Source organism: Tyto alba, unplaced genomic scaffold, assembly GCF_018691265.1.
Source record: "Tyto alba isolate M040663 unplaced genomic scaffold, T.alba_DEE_v4.0 Super-Scaffold_13, whole genome shotgun sequence".
NCBI lineage: Eukaryota > Metazoa > Chordata > Aves > Strigiformes > Tytonidae > Tyto > Tyto alba.
Genome location: NW_024881275.1, coordinates 35,306,127 through 35,333,865, shown reverse-complemented (window position 1 = coordinate 35,333,865; position 27,739 = coordinate 35,306,127). Strand labels below are relative to the sequence as shown.

The window sequence follows — 27,739 nt, the reverse complement described above, 5'->3', positions numbered from 1 at the left end:
TGCCCATTATTTCTCTATTGGGAAATTTTCCTTGATATTTATTCTTAACTGCATCCAATTTCATCTAGTTATATGCCCTTTTATCACTCATAACAGTGCCAAGCTCAGAATCTCATTTACACTGTCAAACACTTCTGGTTTACGTCCTTTCCCATAGTTATTATATATCCAATTTCAACCTACAAACCTACATATACAGTGATATTTTCTGGTTTACTCTGTCATCAGCACATGATGAACAAAGTTTGCCATCTACAAAGCGTTCCATTCCCATCTTCAATTAAATAGAGGGTTGCAACTTGTGAAAACATGCTGTCTAGTTCACATAAAATGAATTCAGGCTGGAGCTTAGATCTAAGAAGCTGGTGCCTCTACAATACATGTCCCTTCCCCCTTCCTTGGCCCTGACAAATAAGTATATTATTCAAAGCTATTACAAATAAATTTACATCTGGCAGTACAAATGTTGCAAGTGTGTTATTTTCTGACCAAAGCAGTTATTGCTTTAGATAATAAGAACTTAAACATTTGTAATCTCTTATAACTAATTCTACGAGCCTTTTGATGCATTCATACTTCTTAATTCCTAGGACACTGTGTGTGTACATGCACACCATTACAAAACTTCCCACACTGACAGTGCCACTGAGTGTTTTGGATTTCAGACCTTTACTTACAGATGGTTCTAACTGGAAGCACTGAGAAATACACACTTTGCAGAATGCAGGGCTGAAAAAGATAAATACACAACCACTACTGGTTGGGCTACTCCCAGCATTAACTGCAGTAGACAGTTCATATGCCTTAAGGGTTTTTGTTTCAACAGTCTGCATGCCCCAAAAATACTTGTACCCAAAACAGTTGCTGCCAGTTCAGTTTAGCCCCAGGCACTGTATGGAGGCCTGCATACGTACAGAATACCGTGAGCTCGGCAGAGGCTTGGTCCTCTCCCACAATGTTCTCTGCTACACAGGAAATCCACAGTCCGCTGTCCATGGATGAAACGTTCTTTATGGTTAGCGAGGCAGGGTTCTTACTTGTGTCACTCTACAATCGATCAGAAAAACATGCATGTGTCAACCACAGCATAAAGGGAGAGGTAGGGAATCACAGGCCAGAGCTGAATGGCATTTTTCATTTTCCCTTCCTTTCAGCTGTATCAGTCCACAGTCAATCAAAGCCTTACTTCAGTATCTTACCCAAACAGACTTAGAACACCTACAGAACCAACTGTAACCAGCAGTGGCAGTGGATTCAAATCTCCAAAAGTCCTGCTACTCAACCATTTTTCTGTCCTGTCACTTTCTGCCTTTTTTTTAAACACTTCTTTCCCTTTACACAATTTTTTTTTCTCTACCTATACCTCACTCATCCCTCTCTTTCACTTCATGACTGATTTCTATGGTCTATCTCTGCTTCCCTTTAACTTTTCCCTCCCATGTTCTGTTCAATTCTTGCTTTACTCTTCCTTTTGTCTCTGTCATTTACACTTATGCTTGATGTGTCGTCCACTGCTGCATTCTGAGCTCTACTGTACGTTGACAACAATGTATCTTCTCTTTCCTCCTTAGCCAAATTTCTCTTGAATGCTTCTTCTTATGAAATCTTCCACGAGAAATTACATACCTTCTACTACCTAAGCTACTGCCCAAGTACTGTTTTACGTGTTTAAGCACAGGCTAATTAAGGTAAGAAGATTCTTGGAAATCTTAATTCTTATGATTCTTAGAAAGCTCAGTGCCCATTTACAGCCTTAAATGCCATATTGAATGTACAGCTATGCAACACGGAATAAAGAAAACAGAGCCGAATTAAAAAAAAAAAAAGCTAGCAAAGCTAGTGTTAAAGATCCTGGTTTTCTTAAATCAGGCTCTTCATATGATCTCCAAATAATTACTATTTCCATACTTGAATTTTTCATAAAATATGAAACTATTTTCTTAAATAGGAAAGGAACCAAAACACATTCAGAAAATAAAAAATAATTAGGATTACTTTTCAGGCATTTTTCTTAGTGTACACATACATTTCAGTGCTCCACAGAATGCAAACAAATAACACACTGCATCTGTAAAAACACAGTGGCTTTCAGTGGCAGTCAATGGGTACAGGTGGGAACAGAGCTGCATACAGTCCTGAATGACCAGAATTTTGAACCTCATGATGCCACCTCAATTCCACTGAACTTAAATGTCCCTTTGATATCAATGTGATGCTAGGGGAGGTGAGTGGAAAAGCAAACACCCCATTTCACATTTCTCTATGTACAACTCTCTGAGGTGAGACTGAAAGCAGACCAGCGCAGTTGCAGGCTCAGGGCTGAAATCTAGAGCAAGAAAAATCTAACCAACACCAATCAGATTACCCGTAAGCACAGAAACTGAGAGCACACAGTTATCTTTGCAGGACTAGAGTTTAGTTTTAATTTTGTTAACGTCTGTCTTTGTAAAACAGGAAAGAGAGAGAAAACAGGGAAAAGCAGCATAGGAGGTGAAGAAAAGGGAGGCAAAAACTGAGATATGGAAGCGAGAGGAAGGAAACCAAAAACAACACTCACAGAAAAGGGAAGGACAGTTGTGAATGGCAAATGAGGTTTAAAAGGCACCCGTTCTTCTGCTACTGAAAAGACTACTGTGTTCCACAGCTAAGGCTGTAGCTAGCCTGTATTATGAGCCCCTTTGGAATCTCTAGATGAAGTTATGCCAGGACAGCATATTTCTGGAAAGCTTGAAGCAAACTGACCATGGCATTTCAAAGATAGGAGGGTTAAAAAATGAGGTGATCTCACTTTTTGAACAGCATCCCACATTTGTTTTGGCTCATCAATCAAAAAAAAAAAAAAAAGGAAAAAAAAAAAGGAAAAAAGGAAAAAAAAGGCACAACTTGGCATAGGTTCCCCGAAAGGTTTTAATTTCTTGTTCTCAATGACAACTGATGCCTTTGGGTAGTTTTACAGATTAGAGAAAATTTTTAAAATAAAAATAGAGCTCCACAGAGCTTTTACTTATGGAAGCTGAAAGACAGGCTAGTCAAATTCTGTACAGGCCTGATACAATGACCTCAAGGAAGAAAATTACTAAGATTACAAGACCCCAGAGTTCCTGCCTCTTCCACACTGCAGGAACAATTTTGGAAGTACACATCCCACACTTTGAAAAGACCAGGATGCTTTAGGCAGTCTGCACCATTATGAATGTAGGAGAGCCAGTGTCATAAAATTGTAAATTTTAGAGTTTCTTGACAGCTGTGTAAAATAATGGCAATTTAAGAGGTCAGCAGGTGCATGTTGAAGATCTGTTTATATACCTCTCCTTATCAACACTTCCATCAGAATTAACTTAATCATTCTATCTCCAGTGTGCACACAGTCTAAAGTAGGGACACAGATTACAAGAATCTCAGAAAACAAAATTCCCCCTGTATATATGATTTTATTGAAGTAACATCTTCATTTTAAAAATACCATTCTTTTTAGTGAAACCTTCACTTAAATTTCCACGGATTCCTTGTTTTACTTTGTTTGTTTAAGGAAAATTTAAATAAGCCACAAAATACTTACAACAAAATTCCAACACACCAAGCTTTTGGCATGAAAATATAATAAAATTAGAGACACTAAGCTTTCTTCATGGTAGATTAGACTTATTCTCTGTATGGAGGTATCAGTGACAATAAGAAAGCCCTTGTGTTTCAGTATCCTGATTCACCACATTACTTCCAAAAATTTACAGTACTGCCATTCTCAAGTGAATACTCAAAAAACAGAGTGCAAATCAGGGTCTCAAGGAGCAAATGTCTGTCTTTCTCCAAAAGGAGTACATCAGTCACCCTGGTTTGAAAGTAGCTAGAAAATAAATGTAATCCCAACATTAATTTCTTATGTAATCTTTTTTAAAAAAAGTTAGCTAAAGATGAAGGTGAAACTTCATTCCAGTCTTCAGGAGGTATCTCCTGTCTCTGAATTGTCATGTATTTGAATATGAAACTTACCTCATGGTTTGAAACAAGATTAGTGAGCACCCAGGACACGTTAGGGGGTGGCCCACCAGTAGTATCGCAGTACAATGTGATGCTCTTTCCTTCCACCACGGTGATGTTGTAAGTGCTTAAGTTTGCTGAGGGCAAGTCTATGATAAAAATAACAACAAAAAAACACACACATGCATTTGTATTTGACAGAAATAGACACTGCTGAATTCTAAGCAAGCTGTTTAAATGCAAGCAGAACTACTGCTAAATCAGATATTCACTGTGGTCAGTTACTATTCAGTCAGGGAGTACAAACAGCATCTTTGGAAACATTTAACTACAATCTTTAAGCTGCTACATAACATTTTTCTGCAATTCCTCTGTTTCACATCCTAAGAAAACATTACTGCATGTGGAAATACACTAAGCTAATTATATAGGGAAATGTTTCAGGTGGGCAAACAGAAGTTATCCTAACTTCAGTTTTTAATTTCAAAATGAAAAAAAAAAAAACAAAACAAAACAAAAAACCAAAACCACCTTCACTTATTCTTTAAAGCAGAAAATTTAATGCGTCTCTTTGTAACAGCTGCAAAGCAACCTCCATTTTCCATGAACTGACATTGTGGTATTCCCACTGTTCTCCACATTAACAGGAAAATCCCATTAGCTCCCAGTATCACACAAGATTGCAGCCCTCCCTATCATACGGAGACACAGCTCACAGAGAGCAGGGCAAAACCTAGATCTTAGGTAGAAAGTGAGGGAAACAGACAGAGGATAAGAAGGGTTAGCAACTGCACAGAGCTTCTATCCAAGGCACCTCAGCAGACTTCACTATTGCCCTTGGGGAAAGCAGAAAAGCAGTGAGATGGTACCACTCACAAGGAACGAAGCCCTGACTTTGCAAGAATTAGGACTCCATCTCACAGAACTATGTATCACTCTGTATCTCATTCTTCAGCACCCAAAGTAATGGGAGCTTCCCAAAGAGTAAATATATGCTGAATGCTTACAAAAGCACAAGGAATTATAGACTGGACCTCTTCAAAAATAATGTCAGCAATATCAGCAGACCTCAGGCACAGAGGACCTCACATTTTCTATTTATTTACAGAGCAAACAATTATGCAACATACTGGAGTCATGGTTTAACCCCGGACAACTGAGCACCACGCAGCCACTTGCTCAGTCCCCCCCAAGCAGAATGGGGGAGAAAACTGGAAGGGTAAAAGTGAGAAAACTTACAGATTGAGATAAAGACCGTTTCACTGGTGAAGCAAAGGCCATGCATGCAAACAAAACAAAACAAAGAGTTCATTCACCATTTCCCATCAGCAGGCAGGGGCTCAGCCACCTCCAGAAGATCAGGGCTCCATTACATGTAACCAGTATTGGGGAGACAAACACCATCACTCTGAACGTCCTCCCCTTCCTTCTTCTTCCCCTAGCTTTAGATGCTGAGCATGATGTCATATGGTCTGGGATATCCCTTTGGTCAGTTGGGGTCAGCTGTCCCAGCTGTGTCCCCTCCCAACTCCTTGTGCACCCCCAGCCTCCTCACTCATGGGGTGAGAAGCAGAAATGGCCTTGACTCTGTAAGCACCTCTCAGCAGTAACTAAACTGTCCCTGTACTATCAACACTGTTTTCAGCACAAATCCAAAACATAGTCCCATACTAGACACTATGAAGAAAATTAACTCTATCCCAGCCAAAACCAGCACAGTCTCCACCCCTTATTCCGTACCACTTACATCATGCTCAGTTCCCACACTATCCAATGCAACCTAATTAACCACCCCACCCTTCCCATCCTTTGATATCATACACAGGTATCACTCCCTCAGTCCATGGACCACCCCTGTAAAATGTCCATAAAATGCCCATGAAATGTCCACAAATGTCCAATGAGTTCATTTAGTCCATGACTTTGGGCTGCATCCATTATGGTGGTCACTCAGGACAAGCGAGATGGTGTGTTGCATGGAGTTATTATCCTCTATCCTTTCTATTGATAGAAATATCATATCTTTATTAAAAAACACTGTACCATCATGTGGAACTGCTACACTCTATAAAAAGCCTAGGCCTCCTTTATGAGGCATTTCTCATCAACTGTTCCAGGCAAGTTTTACTTGCAATTTATCATCTCAAATAATCAAGCTTATCTACTGTGCTAGATATATGTGCATGATCTTGCAATGACTTTTCTTTTTCTGAAACAATAGTTCTCTTTTTTTGTTGTTGTTTTGTTTTTTTACTTAAGTGTACAGTAGTTTCATCATGGGCTTGCAGGTATGTAAGTTCAGCAGAGACATTTTCACTTCTGTAAAAAGTCCCATACAAGCAATTAACTGTCAAATCAGTGTGAACACATTAATATGTTTGCTAGAACTTCAATAGAAGCTGTATGTATTGGAAATCTCCCTTTAAGTTTAATTAGGTCAATAAAAATTAAATGAGATGAAGTAATACCAAAAGAAGACAAATAATTTTCCAGGCAATACTTGATTGCCTAATAAGATTTGAAGATCAGCACAAGTATACAATAACTGCTTAGGTAATTCTCCCAGTGCTTTAAGTAGTACGGTAATATGATTCCCATTATAGGCACCATGGATTTCTTCTATTATGTTCACTTTATAAATCATATGTTGAAGTTTATTGAGACAGAGCTGGACAGTTTGTACGCCTTGATGCGGTAATCTGTTAGCGAAGGTAGCCATCTGCTCTCGCCTGCTGTGAATTCAAATCTCAGCAGTGTCTGTCAACTAGCTGAGCAGGAAATAAAACTAATCTTAGTGAACATTTGGATATTAATTATGCTGGTTAGGAAACAAGGAGAGAAGTAATGAGATCACTTGCTTTACAAAGTTACACTTCCACACCACCTCTGAAAACCATTCCAACTGCTGTTGACAGACCTGAAAGGGCAAAGAGATTAAGGCTCCCCACTTCTTCCTGGTCCCATCATTTGGGACAAGGTCTACATGACAGTTTAGCATTTCACTGTGCAAGCCTACACAGTTCCTACTAACAGATCATTTCACATGAAAACGGTCATGTAAGCAAAAATAAAAACAACTTTTGTCCCTTAGAGCCCTTCTTTAATAGCTGTTAAGTTCTGAGACAAGTTCTTCCTGCAGCATGTTTATTTATAGCATACGCAACTGAAGTTTTATTTCCTCTGGTAAAGCTACTCGTTCCCACCCAGAATTAGATCTAGTTCTGTTTATTTGCAAAAGTCTGTACATGTCATGCTGGTGTTTTATCTCTGAGGGAAACAGCTACTTCATGCTTGTATCCTGCCAGAGGTCATAAAATTATAATCCTTATTCTACAGATCCCTAAAGTTACATTAAAAACCAGTTGCAATATCTGGCAGAAAATACTGCATCAAAAAAGTAGAATAGAATGAGGAGGAAGGGAAGAGGAAGGGAAGAGGAAGGGAAGAGGAAGGGAAGAGGAAGGGAAGAGGAAGGGAAGAGGAAGGGAAGAGGAAGGGAAGAGGAAGGGAAGAGGAAGGGAAGAGGAAGGGAAGAGGAAGGGAAGAGGAAGGGAAGAGGAAGGGAAGAGGAAGGGAAGAGGAAGGGAAGAGGAAGGGAAGAGGAAGGGAAGAGGAAGGGAAGAGGAAGGGAAGAGGAAGGGAAGAGGAAGGGAAGAGGAAGGGAAGAGGAAGGGAAGAGGAAGGGAAGAGGAAGGGAAGAGGAAGGGAAGAGGAAGGGAAGAGGAAGGGAAGAGGAAGGGAAGAGGAAGGGAAGAGGAAGGGAAGAGGAAGGGAAGAGGAAGGGAAGAGGAAGGGAAGAGGAAGGGAAGAGGAAGGGAAGAGGAAGGGAAGAGGAAGGGAAGAGGAAGGGAAGAGGAAGGGAAGAGGAAGGGAAGAGGAAGGGAAGAGGAAGGGAAGAGGAAGGGAAGAGGAAGGGAAGAGGAAGGGAAGAGGAAGGGAAGAGGAAGGGAAGAGGAAGGGAAGAGGAAGGGAAGAGGAAGGGAAGAGGAAGGGAAGAGGAAGGGAAGAGGAAGGGAAGAGGAAGGGAAGAGGAAGGGAAGAGGAAGGGAAGAGGAAGGGAAGAGGAAGGGAAGAGGAAGGGAAGAGGAAGGGAAGAGGAAGGGAAGAGGAAGGGAAGGGAAGGGAAGGGAAGGGAAGGGAAGGGAAGGGAAGGGAAGGGAAGGGAAGGGAAGGGAAGGGAAGGGAAGGGAAGGGAAGGGAAGGGAAGGGAAGGGAAGGGAAGAATGGAACGGAACGGAACGGAACGGAACGGAACGGAACGGAACGGAACAGGAACAGAACAGAACAGAACAGAACAGAACAGAACAGAACAGAACAGAACAGAATAGAATAGAATAGAATAGAATAGAATAGAATAGAATAGAATAGAATAGAATAGAATAGAATAGAATAGAATAGAATAGAATAGAATAGAATAGAATAGAATAGAATAGAATAGAATAGAATAGAATAGAATAGAATAGAATAGAATAGAATAGAATAGAATAGAATAATCACACTATTGTGTGTGTCTTCTTTCACTCCCTTTCCCAGTCATAAGAAGTGGGTGGGAAACACATACAAGAATTGTCCTGGGATTCATTTTTTTCTGGTTGGATATCCTGAATTAGTAAACTTTAACTGCTAGGTCATTTTGGCTTTTATTTCCAGTAGCGCCCAGACTGTTCCACAGCAGAATACACACTAGTTGAGAAGTGGCTCTGCAAAAAGCAGACAGTAGAGCGAGACCTCCTATCTAGATAATGTGAAACACTGGACTTAGCAATAAAGCCATGAACTAAGCAGCAAAACCTGTACTGAAAAATAACTATATTTTAAAAACCACCATGCACCCTAACAGACACGTGCTCAGTATGTATGCTGAGTGTAGTGTGATACCATTTATACACGTCAGCAGCATTTTGACACCTACACAACTACAAAGATATCCAACCATACTGCAGTTACTCTTGATTTACTTTGGTTAAATACAGTGTTTTAGATGACTGTCACTTCTGTTGATACGGATGTACATTTTAATGAATTTGTATACAGTAATTTACACAAGCAATGAGACAACAGGTTCAAATACTTTTGTATACTACCAGAATAGTAAGGTTAGACTGTAGCATAAGAGCCCATGCAAGGTAGACATGACATCATCTTTCCACAAGTCTCATCTTGATAACTGTCAGACAGAGATTACCCTGTGCCCCAAAGCTGGAAACAATATCTCTTTCAACTTTGATAGCATTAATTATTATAATTCTGGCTACCAGTAATAACCCCGCTAGTGTTCAATTTCTTTTTTAAGTCTGCTATATTTTTGGCCTTAATAGCCTTCTGCAGCAATGAGTTTCACAGGCGCACTGTCCAGGCCACATACAAGAGCCATTCCCTTTTACCAGTTCTTAAATTTGTCTGTAATGTTAAATTCATTGAGTGCTCTCCTGTTCTGAGGGAACAGAGAAAAGAGAGTTTCTGAATGATCTTCTTAAAACCACTGTTTTTTGTTTTGTTTTGTTCTTTTCTCAAGTCCCCCTTCTTCTCAATAATCTATCCAAAGCTTTTCAATTTCTACAAAAATGGGGGGACAGAACCTGCTACTGAGAATTTTAAACTGCAATGTAGAGTGTTACACAGTTCCATAGATGAAAGCGTAAACTAAAATCCATGTGTTTCACTACATATGGGTATATGGCAGCTATGTTATTTCACCACATACAGAGTATCTGTTCTCATACTGAAATTGATAACACCATTCCCAGAGAATAGGCAGATCTGGATTAGAATAAGCAGTCATTTCCCCCCATCCCAGCACAAGTGGACACAACAGAGACAAGCAGGAGAAACCCATTTATATCAGCTGAGTCTCTCCAAACGTCATCTCATGCTTTAGAAGGAACAAACCCTCCTTTAAGCAGGGGTAGGGGGCAAGCTATTTACCTTCACAGACCATCATTAGTGCAAACTAACAGCCCGAGGCCATCAGACAGTGGAACTGTCAAACATCACTAGGGACTGGCTCATATCTTTACTGTGCACAGCTGGGACTTCAGCAATCACAAACCCAAATACTTTGGATGAAATTTTCAAAGGTTAATACAGCATTTGGCTACACAACTGTCAATGGAAATTAATAAAAAGAATGTGCCTAAATTCCTAGAGGGCGTTCAAAGTCTTCATACTGCTAACTACTTTCTACAGAAAATTTACACTGTCTTTGGTAGACCCAGACTGTCACTATGTATCAAAGGAAGGATATGATCTAATTAAGAAATAACCGAGTATTAATATAAACTCTGTAGTCTATAACTCAATTCTCAGCACCAAGCTATTGCTCTAGCCCACATACTACAACAGCTTTTAGAAGGTCTTAAGCAAGGAGAAAGGAATCCACCGTTACACTCAAGTTGTTTCACTGGATAACTGTCTTCACAGTTACAAAAATTTTTACAAAATTATCTCCAGATTGACTTTTTCAGCTTCAACATTCATCTGTTCAGTTCTAGGATTTGTTCAGCTGTTCAAAAACCTTGACCAAAAAACTCTCTCAACACGGTCAATTAGCCTCACTAATATCTAAGAAATGACATGATGAAGACACAGCACCTGAGAGAATACCATAAATCCAATATTGCATTCATTTATGCCATCCTTTGCACCCTAAGCCCCTGATTTTCATTGGCCTGTTGACAAATTCCTAGAAGTCTAGACATGATGCAGTGTCACTAAACGGTTTTGAATGTGGCCCATAACATCTCGTTTGTGCTTGGCACATTTTTGCAGGTCAACCTGTTCTGTGGTAAGAATGAGCAGTTACCAATAAAAAATTGACAGTTTTTTTCTCAAAACTAGTCAACTGTATCTGAATTTTAATAAGGTAATTTTAATTCTTACATGAAATCCTTAATCATCTTTTCAATAAATATATCAGCCCCAGAATGATTAAATTAATACTGAACCAACAACCATCTATCAAGCTGAACCATGTAAAGGCAGACTACCAGAACCACTGATTTATAAAATATCTCCTGTAATTTATAAGATACAGTGGCTCAAATCCAGTTTGTTTGCCTCACATAAGGTTTCAACATAGTCCAAGGTTCTTCGTTCCCCTGGTTTTGCTTTTTCTGTCTAGGGAGAAAAAGCATACAACTAATTACAGCGCTACAGTACAGCTTGGTAACACCCACTACTTGTACTGTCTGGATTCTAAAAGCAGGATGGTTGACAATGCAATTTATTAAGAACTGTGCACATGGATCTGCAAATTTCAGAGGTCTGGTTCCAAACAGGTTATAGAAATGTAAGATATAAGAAAAACAGATTTTTCTTATACCATTCTGTTAAAATTCTGCCCTGTTTGAAAATACAGGAATGTTCATGAATTCCAGAGGTCTTTTCCTATGGGTTTTTATGGGTTTAAAAAGCAAAGCAAAAAACTTTCTAGTAATTCTAGCTATAAAGCTAGGAGATGTTGGATATGTGATTCACCTCCTGTGTTTCACTTAGCAACTGCCTGTAGCCAACAAGCTCTGAGCCAGATTTCAGCCATGGGGTAAGTGAGCACGTTTCCACTGAAGTGGGCAGAACAACAGGGTCAAAAATCAGCCTGGCTGCATCTTTAGAGCGCTATAAACAGGATACCCCAAAAGTTTACATGCAAAACATGAATTAAGGAAACATAAATCATTGTTTCCATTTCCTGTTTTATCGCAACCACAGAATCAGAATGCTCAGTACACAGAGATAATTGCAGAAATCTCACAGAATTTACTCCAAGACAACAACCACAACCATATTCAATGAAAAGAAAAAAATAAGTTTGGCAAATAAAACACAGAATTAGCAGAACTGAGGAGCATTTTAAAAAATTACCATCTCTTACATATCTTCTTCTTTCTGGAGCCCAAAGATCACCTTTTCTCTCCAGCTACAGGGGAGAGAAGCCCGCAACTTGTCATTTCACCACTCTAACCACCAGGCACTACTCTCCATTTCTCCACTGTAACTTTGCCATCATGCACAACAAAACTTGAAATTTCCCTTGGATTAAAATGACAAGTAAAGGCACTAATCTGAAAGGTATACAGGGGAAAGAGGAAAAGGGATCCTGGATTATGATCCTCTTCCCCAGCATATTTCCATACTCTGCCCACTGAGTGTTAATGTAAATTAAATAAACTGTCCCAGATCAAAACCTCTTCAACTCCGAGAGAATACATAGCCATTGAATAGAGCACTGAATAACCACTGAAGAGAGATATGCTCACCATGTGGCACAGCAAATCTTGATGGGTGTTTTCCACAATGACCATAGTACTTTGCACAGGTCTGACAGGGTTAAGATAGAATAGTCTCCAACACCCTACTTGGTGGTGAGGACATTATCCCCAAAGTTGTAGGTTAGACTCCTGAACTGAACCTCAATCCACAGAAGGATGACAAAGTCTCTTCTTGTAGCCACTACTTCTTTTTTTTTTTTTAATCTAAAATAAAATAATAAAAAAAAAACACAACACCAGGAGCTTTTCTGAAAATAAAAGCACAAATTCCTACCATTGGGAGAGACTGAGTCCAAACATAGAGGCTCCTTGCCAAAGCTCTGAGGAGGGTCATTCAGAGCAGAGTTTAGGACTTTCCCATGCCTTCAGCATTTCCTAATGAGCAGCTGAAAGGCACACTGAAAAAGCTCATTTCAGACCCCTTCTTGCTAGATGTGCTCACTTCTTCAGCACACCTTCTTAGAAGACCAACTCACCTTCTTACTGCACCAGATCTGATACTTACAACATCCACCTCATTAATCTATGAAGGAACATCTTTCTGTTGGGAGGCAGAATGAGTGATGTGGCAGCTCACTAAGCCACCCAAATATTTTAAAATACTAAAAGAAATCTGCCTCCAATCATGACACACCTGATTGTCACATTCAGCTGGGAACCTTTATAGAAAATAATTAAACAAGTACAACCTCTACCAGAAGATGATCAGTCTTTAAAGTATGCCTTCCCAGAGCCAATACACCCTTACTCTGCCTTTAAACACTCCGTCACTCCTTGCTTAACTGAAATTATCGCTAGAAGTAAAATTCTGTAAGTAGAGCCAGCATGTGCCGCAGCAAAGGCCACAAAACTTGCTAACTCACCTTCATGATCACAGCAACAGATGTATCCTCCGCAGAACTGTGACCCCATCCAGGGCTTCAAATGCTGTCATGAATGCCATGCAGGCAAAACCCATCAACAACCATACACCAGAACAAATTCACTTGGACAGCAAACCATCTTCTGCAGTCAACCTGCACAGAAGCTTTGAAGGTTGCTGCTTACCCTTCAAATCACACGAAGGGCTTGCATTTCTGATGTTTATATCAGCTCATTAACTTCTGCCCAGGACCCTTCTGTCTAGGTCCTAGGCCTGACCTGGGTTCTAGTAAGAAGGTGCTGAATAAGAAAAAATCTGCAGCACCTGAATCGTTTAACTGACCTCATCCCCTGTATTAACGTCAAGTTTGTCCGCAAGAATCTTCACATTATATGTTTCTATAGAGGCTAATCAAGTTTATCAACACTTCCTTTGTTAGCAGTCTCCTGAAGGTGCCCAGCCATGTTTCCTCTCAAATTCCCTGAATGGTTAAGGAAATTAAATTACATCTGGAGAAACTGTTCTTAACTGGTATTGAAGCTTCAGTTTATCCACAACATTCAAAAGAAAACCAAATATATTATGTGCAGTTGGGTTCAATACAGCAGCCACAAGCTTAACGTATGAACCAGGAGCTAAACAGCCTTTGTAATGTAAGTTACTGAGGCCTAAACTAGCTTATGCAAACCTCTAACAAATGTCTTCTTATTCACTAAGTGTATGTAATGCAGTTAAAATTCCTGTATCTTTATTTGGGGAATTTCATGCGCGCCCAGGAAATACTGAAAATAATGCCAACCTGACAAATATTGCAGCATAATAAACATGGGATAATGAAACAGAAACATTTTCAGAGAATGACATAAATGAGTAAAGCGATGGGTTTCACTCTTCAAACCAAGTATATCGTATGCCAAGTATATGGCTGAAGGGATGCCTTCATGAAATGTCTCCACTTTTAAAGTGAAAAAGTACTTTCTTGAGACTTCTGAAAACAGTTATCTAGTCATCAGTCTTCACCTAGTTACACTGTAAGAGCAAAATAAGAATACCATCAGCCAACAGACAGATAGTTGTTCTCCCTCAGTAGATCAGTACTCCACACTTATGCAGATGTGTCAAGTAAGGCATACAGAATACCTCTTCAAACCTGCACAATGCACCGAGTTCAGGAACAATACTTGAGTGATCAAGACATGTTTCTTTCCCTCAGGTAGTGCCTTACTTCCATTTCTAACCTGCCTCGTACTATAAACCTGCTTCATTCAAGTTAAAGCAGAAACTCAATCAGAGTTATAAAATAAAATTCTTTTTTTTTTTTTAAATGAGACATTCACATACATCACATACATTCAACTATCATCATTCACAAATCACATGATTTACGTATTGTATGTCTAGACATCTGTATGAAAGTTACCGGTTGCTTCATAAACAGATAAAAGTGCACATGCTTACAAGGAAGTACATGTCTTTGAAAATGAGAATCCTGTTACCCTTCCAAACATCCATAAATTATTGGTTATTTTCACTTAAGAGCTGGAATAATGAAAATTGTTTTAAGTAAGTTTGGAAAATTCTAACTGAACTTTGGAGCAACAGTGAAACCCCATTACTGTCAAAGCTCTCATAAAAAAAAACAAAAACAAAACCAAACATTTTTCATGCAGCCCATGATCACAGATAAGAATTAAAACTCTTACAGAGAAAATAAGAACAGTTTGCCACCATATATCATGCATAACATCTAGTTCTTGAGCCAAAATAAACAACACAGGGTAGAGAGTCCATGAATATTCTGAAAGGTAAACACAGAGAATGTTTAATGCTTTTTTTAAACTCCATTCTGCCTGTAATGTTCTCCTTACGATAGTCTTATCTGTGAAGTCTGGCTGATAATGGAAACAAATGTCAACACCCACTGGATTATGCCTTTGCTTGTGGTTTTAGACTGTATTGTACCGTGACTGCCTAAGATCTAATGCTTATTTTATTTACTCACTAATACTGCAAAGCTCTTCTGTAAATTCAAAGAAATAAATGTGTCAATCCTTCAGTTTGCCTGTTTCCCCCCTTAGAATTTATAACTACCTGCATCCAGTCTGACATTACCATTTACTTATTTACCTCTAGGACAAAAATCTATCACCAGAAAGAGGCTGAAATGAAGCCAAATCCAGTCCATTTGCAGTCACCTGAACAATTGACTGTAAAAATTCATGGCTTTCCCAACTGAGCAAGAAATGGGTAACCCGTCTCTTTAGATTGTAATCCTACATTACAACGACTTCTAGAATTTTATCAGTCATACACAAGAAGCAGCACTAAGAGCAACACCACATTACTTCATGCACAAGGGAAGAGACAGACAAAAAATATTAGCATTCATAAAATCCCATAGTTCTCAGACCAGACAACATTTCTGGTGGCTGGCTGCATATGTAAACATACAGCCACCCTGAATGTACCTTTGTTGTATGTAAAACAAATGAGTGCATGGGACTAATTCGCCACTTCATTCAGTAGACTTTAGCTAGCATGCATGACCAATGACAAGAAAGAAAACGTCTGCAGAAATAATATATGATAAATAAGCATGTGAAGTTGGGACAGTAAGCAAAACTGAAAGCCAGATCAAGCACCACACCAGCATACATAAAACAATCTGATTAACTATATTGGCCAAATAAGGCAAAATGCCAGATTGAGATCCAGAGCAACAAAAAATCCACACAGGACTGCAGAGACAGCTGTAGGAGCCAGGCCTCTCTCATATACCACATGAAAAAAAACACTTATTTTGGTATCAATGAGTTCAACAATAGCAGCTGAGTAACTGAATGCCTACCAAAGGGAGCAACGAACACCTTAATAGCCAGTCCCAAAGACATGGTGTTGCCTTCTTGGCATTCAGTGAGCTCCAGGTGATCTGCAGACTGACGGTCTTTTGAGTGATTTTAGCCCAAGCACAGGACTTGCCTTCCTTACAAGGACTTAATACACTGGTGGCAATTGCCATCAGAGCTTACAGAAGGAGTAATAAGAACAATGTGTTTACTTCTTTAGTTCCCTTTCTTGATTTTCTAACACTATTTATCAAGTGGAAACAAACAACAACGAAAAAAAAGATGATGGCCTAGATGGTGATGCTGTCCATGCTGTAAAGACAACTGGTAAATACTGTGAAAACAGCAAAACTAAATGCTACCATTCCTCTACACAAGAAGGCTCTACTAATACTACTGTGGTAAAATAACTTAAAAACCTTGGACATAGTAATTAAGTGTGAATTTAAAACTTAAAACAATTAGCAAATTTTCATAATACATAAATATATTTCAAATGCAGTTGAAAAAATAGTTCTGCAAATATAATTGATATTTTTAATATTGCAGCTGGAAAGGATCTTCTAGATAGGGAGCATACCTGACTTTAAATTTCAAGAAAAGCAATCATAAAGTTGATGGCATCTAAATTGCAACCAGGCTTTAATCAGCACATTAATGAACGCTTCCACCATATAAACAGTAAGTAAAGTACCACAGAACTTTACTGATTTTCACATCGATTATCTACAAACCAAAGCCTTATGATCAAGAAACCACAGTCGCCTCTTCCAGCTTCCCAGCAAGAGATTTATTAACAGCACACAGTAGCAAGATGTACTATTACCAAGACATTTACCACATACTGTACAGGCCACTTACTGTAATATTATGAAGTAATTAATAACACCTGTACACAAAGAAGAGAGCACATTTGCTTAGTTTCTAAATCGAAAAAACTTAACTAGAGAGATGAGATGAAACCATTTCATTAGCAGAGAAAATTAGAAAATGTTTTATTAACAAAATTCAAAGGCCTGCACACCCAAAAATTAATCTTGACATCAAAAGGAACTAAAAAGGTCACATAGTTCACAGGATAAAAAATTCACACATGTTAAAAGCTGAATTCTTCTTCTTCTGTTTCAGTTCTATTAGCCTCTTAGAAAGTTCTGGAAATGAAATAAATCAGCTTCATCGGTGGGGTTTTTTTGAAATTAAGCCTTGTCCTTTTAAACACAGAATAATATCTGCAGTTACTGAAAGCAAGAGCCATGTATTGGATCCTTCAGGTATCTTCCAGAACACAGCCCATGCTCACCAAGACGGTCATTCCTCTTCAACTGGGATTTTCTGTTCTGTGCCTAGATAAAGGCTGTGCTGTCATATTTATTAAAAACCTATGTCCTGCATTGGTTCATTTTGAAAAATGTAAATTAAAGGGGAAGACCCACCAAAAGAAAAGAAAAAAAAAAGGAAAAAAAAAATAATTATGTCAAGTTTAGTGGTATCTGGACCCTGTAAACTAACATAAAGTATTTGCAGGCATGTACAGCTACCCACACAGATCTTCAGCAAAATGCATGTTTCCCATATGTGAATTCCACATACTACAAATTCCAATATGAATGTTGTATATACTCACCTTCTCTCCTCCTCTTCCTCCTCTAACTGGCACTACCACCTTTCCTTATCATGGCAAGAATTTTAGTCAAGATATGCCCACAGGATGCACACACGTGCACACACACATGCACCTACACAGCACCAGGAGGTCAGAGACAAGTCTGTTGTGACTGCAGATGGTCCAGTACTCAGAAGAAAGAAGTAATGTCTCATAGATTTAACTCTCGGTGTTTAACAACAAAAGTTTTCAAAGGAAAATCCTAGCTACCTGGTAGCTTCTAGATGTGCCAGCCAGGAATGTTAGAAAAGACTGTGCTGGAGTTCCTGGTTTGTACTAATTGATCTTAGTCCACCAGGAGACTCTTCTACACCCAGCAGATTAATCTACCTTCTAATCCATCCAGCTGGAGCAGACAGCGGGGTCCATTTAGCTGAGCTCAGTATCATCTCCCAGTTCAGGTAAATCAGAACCTGCAGCACACAAGACCAGCTGTGCAGCCCACAAGACCCCCTAAACAGATTTCTTTTTTTTTGATCACAACAGACACTAGGATCATTTTTGTCAGGAATACACCATCACACCTGGCCCCAGCGAGAAGCTGGACACAAGACCAACAGCATGAGACGTGGCCATAAAACACATTACTGCCATTAAACGCCCCATATGTTGGGTCTGCAGCAGGTCCCCTCCATGGCTGTTCCTCGCTGGCAGCTGCTATCAGAGTGTGTCACATCCTCCATCTAGTCAGTGGTGAAAACGACACTCAATGGGCAAAGGTGGAAGGAGAAAAGGTACCATTTTTGTGTTCCTCCTGCTATTTACCCTCACTGACAGCTTTCACAATCCAAATCAGCCCAGACTGCTACTGGGCAACACAGCTCCCACCTCTGCAAAGGAAACTCCAGGCTCCAGCAGGTCTCACGTCGTGTCAGAAAAACCCAGCCTCTGCCCCTTGTACAGAGGAGAAGAAATCTCTTCAACTAGTGGGTGAAACCTTTCACCAAGTGCACCAGAACCTTACAGAGGCAGCAAAGTTGTATACAAAGTAGGGGGATGGCCTTATTGTTGCATCGTTTTCCACTAACTTCAGATCCATATAAGCTAACTGAAAACTACACGCTGCAAAGTGCTACAGGCCTAAGCTTGTTATGACTCTTCTGCATAGACTTTACAAGTGAACTCATTAGAGTTTTATCTGTGTGAAGAACAGAGCTATTGCTAATTTGTCTCTATTAGCAGGCAGTTCTGAATTTTCTTCCTATGGTCCTAGAACTAGAGTTTGTAATTCTGAAGAAAAATAAAGACTTCGTTAACCTTAAATACCTGAAAAAAAAATCAAGGAAGTAAAATTTTGAGTCTGTTGAGCTTGGAAGCACACACATTTTACATAATTCTTTTGTGTTATCTATAATCAGTGTTCTGTCTTCCTGCACTCGAATAATGGTACATTCTTAAAGGATCAAGGGAAAAAAAAAGCTTTACATGAAGCTCCCAAAATTATTTCATGTGGGGTGAAAGACCACTGAGTGGTGAGTATCTCCACTGAAACCTTTTCCTTTAGCAGCACTGTTGTCATCCTGATAGGTATCTTGTAAAAAAGCATTTTTGTTTTTCCTCTGTCACAATGATTTAGCAATAATTTTATGTTAAAAGAGTATTACCGCAGTTTGGGACCTTCATATCCAGCAAGGCTGTCCTCTTGTTGTTGTCATCTATGCAATATAAATCCTGAGTTTCTGTGTAAAACTTGGTCTCTTGAAATTTCTTGATCCACATAATTTCACAGGAACACTTGAATGGATTGTCCACCAATATCCTATAGCAAAAAAAAAATCAATTTATTTAGAATGCAGAATATGTTGTGCATACAGAAAAAATGGAGGGCAGAAGTTGAACCCTTTAATTAAGTAGGACAAGTAATGCAATCTTAGTGCATCAGTGCAATGCAAACTGTAAGTGGGTAACAATTTCCATGTAGAGAATTAAGATCTCTTTGTATCATGAATCCAGACTGTCATAGATCGAAAAGATCACACATGGGGCTCAGCTAATATCTCCAAGTCACTCGTGTAAGTCAGGAGCACATGGAGAACTCGGCTTTCTACCAAGCTCCACTTTATTTCATAAGAGTCAAGCAGAGACCAGAATTCCTCTCTTCTACACCTGACTCTCTGCTCAGCTACCTCAGAAAGATCATGCCAGAAATGGTTTATTGTTGTGAGATGGTAAATTCTTTGAGTCAAACAGCCATGGATTATAGGCAAGCTCTAACAAACTCTAATCATAAAAACGGATTTTACCTAACCTTCAAAACTCACCTGATACAACACTCTAGAAAATCTCACAGTAAAACCCTAGGTAATGTAATGAAAAAACACTAACTGAAAAAATGACCCTGAAACAGAAACGTATCACCTAGCTATATGGTATGCTGCATGGAATTTAAACCACAGGCTAGCAAATTTACCAAATTCTAGTTTTAAAATTTAATAAAGCTATACAACAATGTAATGCACTAGTGCCTGAGAAAAATACTAACAGAAACATCCCAGTGTCTACGTACGAAGTGACCTAGTGTTATTCTTTCTCCTACAGGCATAGATGACATCCAGTAAAGCATGTGCAAGTGACTGTGTAAGGCCTCTCATTACAAGAAGAGCGACTGTTCTTTACAAAATTTCACAGGTATTTTCAATGTACAGAAACCACACTGAAGTTGCTCATAGTCTATGCTCATAAATGCCTCCTGAGGACCTGAAGTGTGCAAATCATGAAAAACTCAGCTGATCAGAGCTGTAACCTGTTCCCCCAAAAGCAATCTGCAGTTCTTTGAGGATTAACAGCAGCAGTGATCATTCCCGCAAGTCTCTGAAGGAGCGATTTATAGACACAGAAGTCATCTGCTGGACTTTTAACACCACCGCAACATGGACAAGAATTGCTTGTGCAACACAGAGTATGAACATCAGGACCCCTTGGGTCAAAATCTACAACATGTGTTTTCAGAACAGCATGATTTACTTCCCATCTTCTCTTTAACTGTGTAACTTCCCTGTAAAAGAAAAATTTCTCTTGACCAGTGGCTGAGCAGCCTTTTTCTTCCAGTGTTTTATTTTCTGCTAAATCCAACAAGGCAGTTAGGCACATCATAGGCAGGATGCTGGATAGAGGCATGATGGCCTTCTGTGTGGCAGGCGCACCCGCCCAATGGAATTGTGGCTCCCTGGCTGTTGAACCTTTCCTGTGCCCTTGTTGTCAGGGCTTTATGGTAGTTGGGGTCTTTGGCCAACAGGGGCTGATACTGACCACAGGTCAGATTCGGCTCGGGTATCAGTGGAGGCCTGGGGGGAGCCATTTGGAGCTCGTCCCGCCCGGAGCAGTGTGCTGCAGGTAAGGGCTCTCCCCTTGGGTCGGGACACCGCCCAAGGAGACTCCTCGGGGATCCTACGGGTTGGGACGCTGCCCTGAGATGTTCCTCGAGGTTGAGAGTCCTCACCTTTTATTAGGTGAGTGATTGAGCGTTTTGGGTTGTCGTTAAACCCCTGGTTGGTGTTTTGGGTGGTTGTTAAACCCCAGTAGTTTGTGTGGTGATAGTTTGTTCTCCTCTCACAGACATTTGGACCTGTTGTTTGTATGTCTGCGGAATGTTGATTAATTGTGCATAAAAATAAATTTTGCTTTTTTTTTTTTTTAATTGTTAAGTGGTTTGGGAGTTTCCGCAACACCTTCCATGTACACTTATGTGAAAGAAAGAATCTGACCTAGTAGTAAAAGGAAATTATATATCTTTATCTTGTTTACTGTAATTTTACAGCTGCATCTACAGTTTTTTCTAAAAGAAGCCACCGTTCAAAGCGTCATCTCCTTCTCTACAATACCCGGTGAGTATCTCCTACTTCACCCTATTCTGAACTTTTCATCCCTTTATGTTTTGATTTACAAGAGTGCTAACAACAGGCCACTTGTTTGTCGGATTTAGAGGAAGCTCCTCAGAAGGTATTTATGTCATGATTCTCCTCTCAGATTCCCCTTCCAATACTCCCTCTGCTCTAATTTTCCACCTTTGTATTAGCCACTTATCAACAGAATTGTTCAACTGTAGAATGGGTTTTTCCTCCCTTCAGGCTCACTTTGCTTTCTTCCCCCCACTCTCTTTCCCTCTCTTCCCCCACATCAGTTTATCTCACTTCACTGCAATCTGTTTGCTGACTTTGGTTCTTCTATTCCTACACTCCAACTCTTTCCCAAGCCCACAACACTTTACCTCAATTTTGTATCCTCTCTCTCTCTCAACTTGTCCTTCATCATACATTGCTTCCATACCTTAAATACTATCCAGTTTAACCTTCGCACCACCCATTTTCCCCATGTCTGGCTCACTCCCAGTACTCTTGTCCTGTTTCTACTACCATGACACTGAACTGCCATTGTTTAATTCTGGTATTAACACCACAAATATATTCCCTCCTAATTCACATCAGCCAGTTGTTTTGCCTCTAAGTGGTATTTCCCTGCCTCATTAAACTTCATTTCCATAATTCCCGCCACATATTTGTAGTATTTGAGGCTCTCACTTTCCGTCCCAAATCTTATTTCTTAAATTTTACTTCTTTCTGCCCAGGATTAAATCAACTTCTTCAGAAAGATCAGCAACATCGACGTTATCCTCATTCAAAATCTTTGTAAGCACTCACCTCATCCACAGCCTAAAAGAAGCTGTTCACCTGAGATGGAGATAGTCAAGAGTGATATGACTTGTGCTTTGCAATAAACCTGTTACTGGCAGCGGACAAACTTCATTAAACTGGGAGTAGACTATGCCTTCAAAATTGCAGTCATTTCCTTTTCTGCATGTTTCCTAAACTAGACTATACTCACTCTTACATTTCTGCAACCTGGGGAGAAGGGCAAAGATGACTCCATTTCTCCATTAATTGCTTAGAAAAATTAGGAGAAGCCCAAACTTCACACTGTGGGCTGATCTGAGTCCCGGATCTTTTTTCTGAGGTCATAACTACAAAACAGAACCTACAGCCAAATACATACTAACAATGGCTTTTTGGCAGGTACTAGATAAAGTATGAACAAACAAGGACTTCAGAACCAACACACCTATGCGGGGCATACAGTAATGGGAGTGCTCTGCAACTAGCTAGTCTCTCCATCAGAGTGCTCAGTGACTGCCAAGTTATGAAAGAAAATTCCAGTAAGCAATGTTCCCTGGGCTGTAAAGAAAGTGATTATACAAACGTAATTATCAACAAAACATACCTAAGGGGCACAACCTCTTTTTGTACCACTGGGATTTGCTCATTTCATTTCTCACACGCGAAGTTCACCAGGAGAGTGATTGCAAGGCTGGTGTTGCAATACTTGGACTGGCATTTTGGACAAATTCTGACTCTGCTCTGAGCTCCATAAGAGCAATCTCCCTCTCCCCTGCAGCCCCAGCCCTCCTGCAGGCTCTCTGCAGTACCACGTATTAGCAAAGAATGCACAAGATGACCAAAATTTTGGAATGTATACCAACATAGAAATTCTGCTTGATGGAACAGAGGATAAAAATGGAATACTGAAACAATCAACAAATACATGTTTACCACTGCTTCATTACAATTATATAAAGCACAATGCCATTCAAAGAATTTGAGAAAATATTCTTCAATAGTCAACCATAAGCATAGCATCTGTGGGTCCAATATAAGAATATAAGAGAGAGGCTTCATTTCAAGATCTGTCGGAGGCTGTATTTTCACTAGCTCAAATATTTAATACAAACAGCAGTAGTTTTGTGTGAAGTAATCTCACAATAAAATATTTTAAAGCTGAAAGGAAGAGGCTATTTTGACCTCCACATTGTTTTAAAAGATACACTTGACCTTCCTGAAGCCCTGGAATGAAAATCTCTCTGTATTTAAATGTCCAGCATTGCTGCTTTCTTTGGATCAGAATTTCATTCCTAATCATTGATGGACCTCTACCTTCAATGGAACAAACTTCCAAGTCTTGCTCTTCCATTCCAGCCAAAAATAAACTTCATTTTAAGAAATGACAACTTACAGATCAGACAAACCCAGATGGCGAAAAGGCTTCTTGGACAAACTTGAGAGCTTGTTTCTGGATAAATTGCTATGGGAAAAGAGAAAGATTGCATTAATTAGAATTGCTTCTTCTTACACGGAAAATACAGTTTGCATCTCTTAAAAAAAAAAAATTCAAACCAGCTCTAAAAAGCCCTTATTCCTTTGAGTTGTAAAGAAATGGTGCTCAGTCTTGTTTTATGGTTTGAAGGTTCTCAAGGGTTTGAATGCAGTCTGCATCTTTAAAGTCAAATACATTCAAAATCAAATTCAGCAGGGATCAATATTTTCACTTTTAGCACTTCTGTTCATTGCAGAAAAGCTGCAGATTTAATTGTGTTTCAAAAGTATTTTGTAAAGTCCAGGTGTTAATTACATGGTCAATTTATTCATAAGTGAAATGGGTGTATCCCTTTCTTTGATGCTGCACCAAAATCTGTACTCACATAAGCCCTCCTCGCATGCTAGCACACATCCACATCAGAGTCTTCTAGTTATTCTTTTCAAATTGCATGTACAATATGCACCCACATGGAAGATCAAAAGGAAAACTGTAAAATGCCTATATTGGGCTTTTTTATGTCAATTAAGCATTTACGGTTTCCAGTGGTAATTAAGTGAAAGGTCCTCTCCCATTATGCAAAGAAATGTTCATCTGAATCAGAAATACTCCTCCCCTCCCACGCTTACAAAATTGCCTTCTCCACCCCAAAGCAAAATAATGCTGTTTTTCTACAGTCTTATCAGCCCACCAATTAAAGATAGTGAGAGCAGTAAACTGTGTAACTGCCAGCAGTACAGTGCAAATCAGTGCTACGAGCCAAAATACCACAAGTTTTATGTGGTATTATAAAGGCGCCACAGGGGCTTCATAGTTAAAGTTGCATTGCATTTAAAACCAGGGATTAAGCCTTTTTTTTTCTCCCCAGCTACAGAACACAGTGTTTACTTCCCAAACCTTCAGTCCTTGATCTCCGAGTACAAGATAATTTTCGGAGAAATTAAAGTTGGATCTACTATAAATGTTTAGAACAGAATCTTCAAGGGATTTTATTTACTATATTGCCTCGTTGATTCCTTCTGGCAAACAACAGCCTGATGTGTACAAATTGACTGGTCCTAGTGTGTGAGAACAAAACAGATGAGCTACTATTTCATTAGTCGAGTGAACTGGACTGCCTTATGGCAGATGGTGGTGGAAACGTCTCATGGAACCTGACTGGATATATCAAAATTAAAGTACAACTTGCACATAGGACAGAAGTCGTGTTTAAGTAAAAACTGCCAGTATGATTTTTTTTCCCTGATAAGTGTAAGCCGTATGTTGGGAGATTGAAAGAAAGAAGTTGAATCTTCATATGTACTTGGACCTTTGTCTCCAGCACCAAGGCAGTGTGAAGCACTCAAACTCCATCCCTCCACGGGGAACTCTTTACTCACCGTACAGGAGAACCCCTCCAGTTCTGACACTGCCAAGTAGCACAGGCAGATGCCCGTGTGGTATTACTAAATGAGGCATGCACCTTCTTCTCTCAGCTGTGCAGAAGCTAAATCCTACCTTTCCCAAATACAACCAGATATACAGTGGGCTTTACCTGCATACAGGTGCCCATGTGCCACTCACTACTCTAGTGGGAGGCAGCATATTCCAAGTTGTATGGCAACCGGGTTTGACTCCTGGTTTCCATGCAGCAGTGAACCTGCTCTTCCAGATCAGGAGGATTCCCTAACCATCAGACAATGGGTTCGTCAGGGAAGTCTCTGTTCTGATAAAGCCATTTCATTTTGTGTGATCTTCCTTGGCACCCTAATGGGAGAGGTTAAAACTCTGATTCCAGACCAAGGCAAATCATAGCGGGTTTGAAACCCTCTACCACCACCACCTTCTAAATACTGAAGTATTATAATACAAATCTGAAAATGGGCCACACGCATCTTATGTAAGAGCCCCAGCCACCCTCTGAGATAGTATTTCTCCTTTTTTTCTTTTAAGAAAATAACACTTCGAAAATAAAATTTTCAAGGATATCTTAAAAACATAAAGACTAACTCTAGGAGAGGGTTTGCTGTTAGTAACCTAGCATGGACATAACAGCCCACCTACTTCACAGACAGGACTGGAGTTCCATCCTTCCTAAAGCTTTCCTCCTGGCTGCTTCTATGTTTTCTTGCTCAACTTGCCCATGGTCATCTAACTCATCCCACCTCTTCATGACGTGCTGAGCTGCCTGCTTGAGAGCTATGAACTCTACCAGACAACAAACTGTGAGATTTAGGTGCTGCCATAGCTATATTTTCTTGTCATTTAGCCTTAAGCCAGTCACTGCTTTTGGAGGATTATTGCAAATCTTTAGGCAGAAGAATAGCCCTTATTTGTTCCGATTCATGAGCCAGACTTACTGTCTAAATGTCAGCAGGTATGTTACTTTCTGAACACTTTGTGCAGGTATCAATGACTTTATGTGAGCCAGTAAAATAACGGGACTGATACGTTAAGTAAAACTATCAAAAGAATAGAGTCATTATTTTGTTTCTAACAACACCAGTTTTGAAAAACCAGTAATACTTCCATACCTTTAATTGTCTTTTCAGATTTTTACCAATTGTGCTTAATGCACACTGGGAAAGGGAAGTAAGAACAGTAAGAAAAGTAATTAAAAATTCATGTGCCTATATTCTTGATCATGAGTCGAAACAATTAGTGCTTGCAAGACCGTAGCCTTTTCTCACACATAGTTCAGCACTTCAAGATTTTTCAAGTTGACAAGTAATTCAGTAGAAATTTTTCAGACCACTGTTACATATTTATCACCTTAAATGATACTTTGACAGTAAATTTAATGTTATTTGTATTTTTCATAAACTGAGCACTTTATATTGATTATAGAGATGCCTGTTACAGACTCTTTAATTCATGTTAAGTGAAAAAATCTCTACCAAGCTTATTATGGAGTAGTTAAGGACCACATTTCCACTTTCATGGAAAGAGAATATAAATTACCTCCCCAATTCAACTACACATAAAAAGATCATGGTGAGCAGCCCAAAGAAGATCCATTTGGGGTTCTAAAGTCTTCATTTCTTTAAAAAAAAAAAAAAAAAAAAAAAAAAAAAAGAAGTCTGGAGTACAGAGCGTGGCTCCAAAGAGATACTTAAAGAGAGGATCCAAATTCAGTCAAAAGCATGCCCGTATTTTACACACAAGTATCAACCTCACTTTAAACTTGCTAGCCCTAATTCTGCTAAAAGCAAACCTGTGTCAATGTGAGGAGTGCAAAAGCAGTCTGAGGAGCTGTGTAAACATTCACACAGCTAGCAACACAGGCGCAACTCTACCACCCATAGTGCTCCTGGCAAGCGGAGGCAAGGAAGAAGAGGAGGGAACAGATCTATGGAGAACTGAGGAGAAAAGGTGAAGAAATGGCCATTTTGCTATGCTCAGTCTCCCTCCACAGGCAACTGCCTGCTCTGCCTATGGCTGGAGCCAACCCTGTATGCAAGCAAGGGAAAATCTGCAGCAAGGTCCCAAATAGTTTCATTTGGCCACCTTACCCAAACCTGAACAGTATAGAGATACAAACACATCTTAATACCTAGAGCTGTATATATATTGCTCTCACAAATCTATGGTTCAGAGATCCAATTATACACAGCTTGGCACATAATGATAGCTATTTTCTAAGATTTTTGGAAATATGCACTTGATGTGAAATGTATTTTTATGTTTAAAGGTACTGACAGTATACCATGCAGGTATATTACACAGGTCTATTATAATTACTGTTAGCAGCAGAAAAGCTTATAAATTACAGCACTACTAAACTAGGACTGCTTAATAGCTTGTTAAATGAAACTGTTGACTAATTTGAGTCTAAGGTCAATGAGAATACCAGAATTAGATGAGCAAGGCTATTAACTGCACTTAAGTATTACCTATTAGAGCATTTATTTTCCTGTTGTTTATATTATTACACAAATCTTATCATCATACATAACTCTAGAAAGATATTTGGGCTACAGAAGTTTGGCCAAGAAAATAAGGTCATCACAAAAAATGGCTTAAGGAAATGTGTGTTAATAAGTCCTTATAACCTGATATT

The 27,739-nt window shown here is 39.4% G+C and overlaps 1 protein-coding gene across 6 annotated transcripts in view; it reads right to left on the bottom strand.

Annotated features, from left to right (window-relative positions):
• The window catches only part of NTRK2 (neurotrophic receptor tyrosine kinase 2), a 208,235-nt gene that overhangs the window by 158,751 nt on the left and 21,745 nt on the right, over positions 1–27,739 (bottom strand). For all 6 annotated transcript variants that reach the window (XM_032981906.2, XM_032981907.2, XM_042787626.1 and 3 more), the window contains exons 4-7: positions 23,620–23,688; positions 19,221–19,375; positions 3,991–4,127; positions 915–1,047 (exon numbers count right to left, since the gene is read on the bottom strand). In XM_032981906.2, coding sequence (XP_032837797.2) covers positions 915–1,047; positions 3,991–4,127; positions 19,221–19,375; positions 23,620–23,688 — 494 coding nt within the window. The remainder of the gene's footprint in view (positions 1–914; positions 1,048–3,990; positions 4,128–19,220; positions 19,376–23,619; positions 23,689–27,739) is intronic.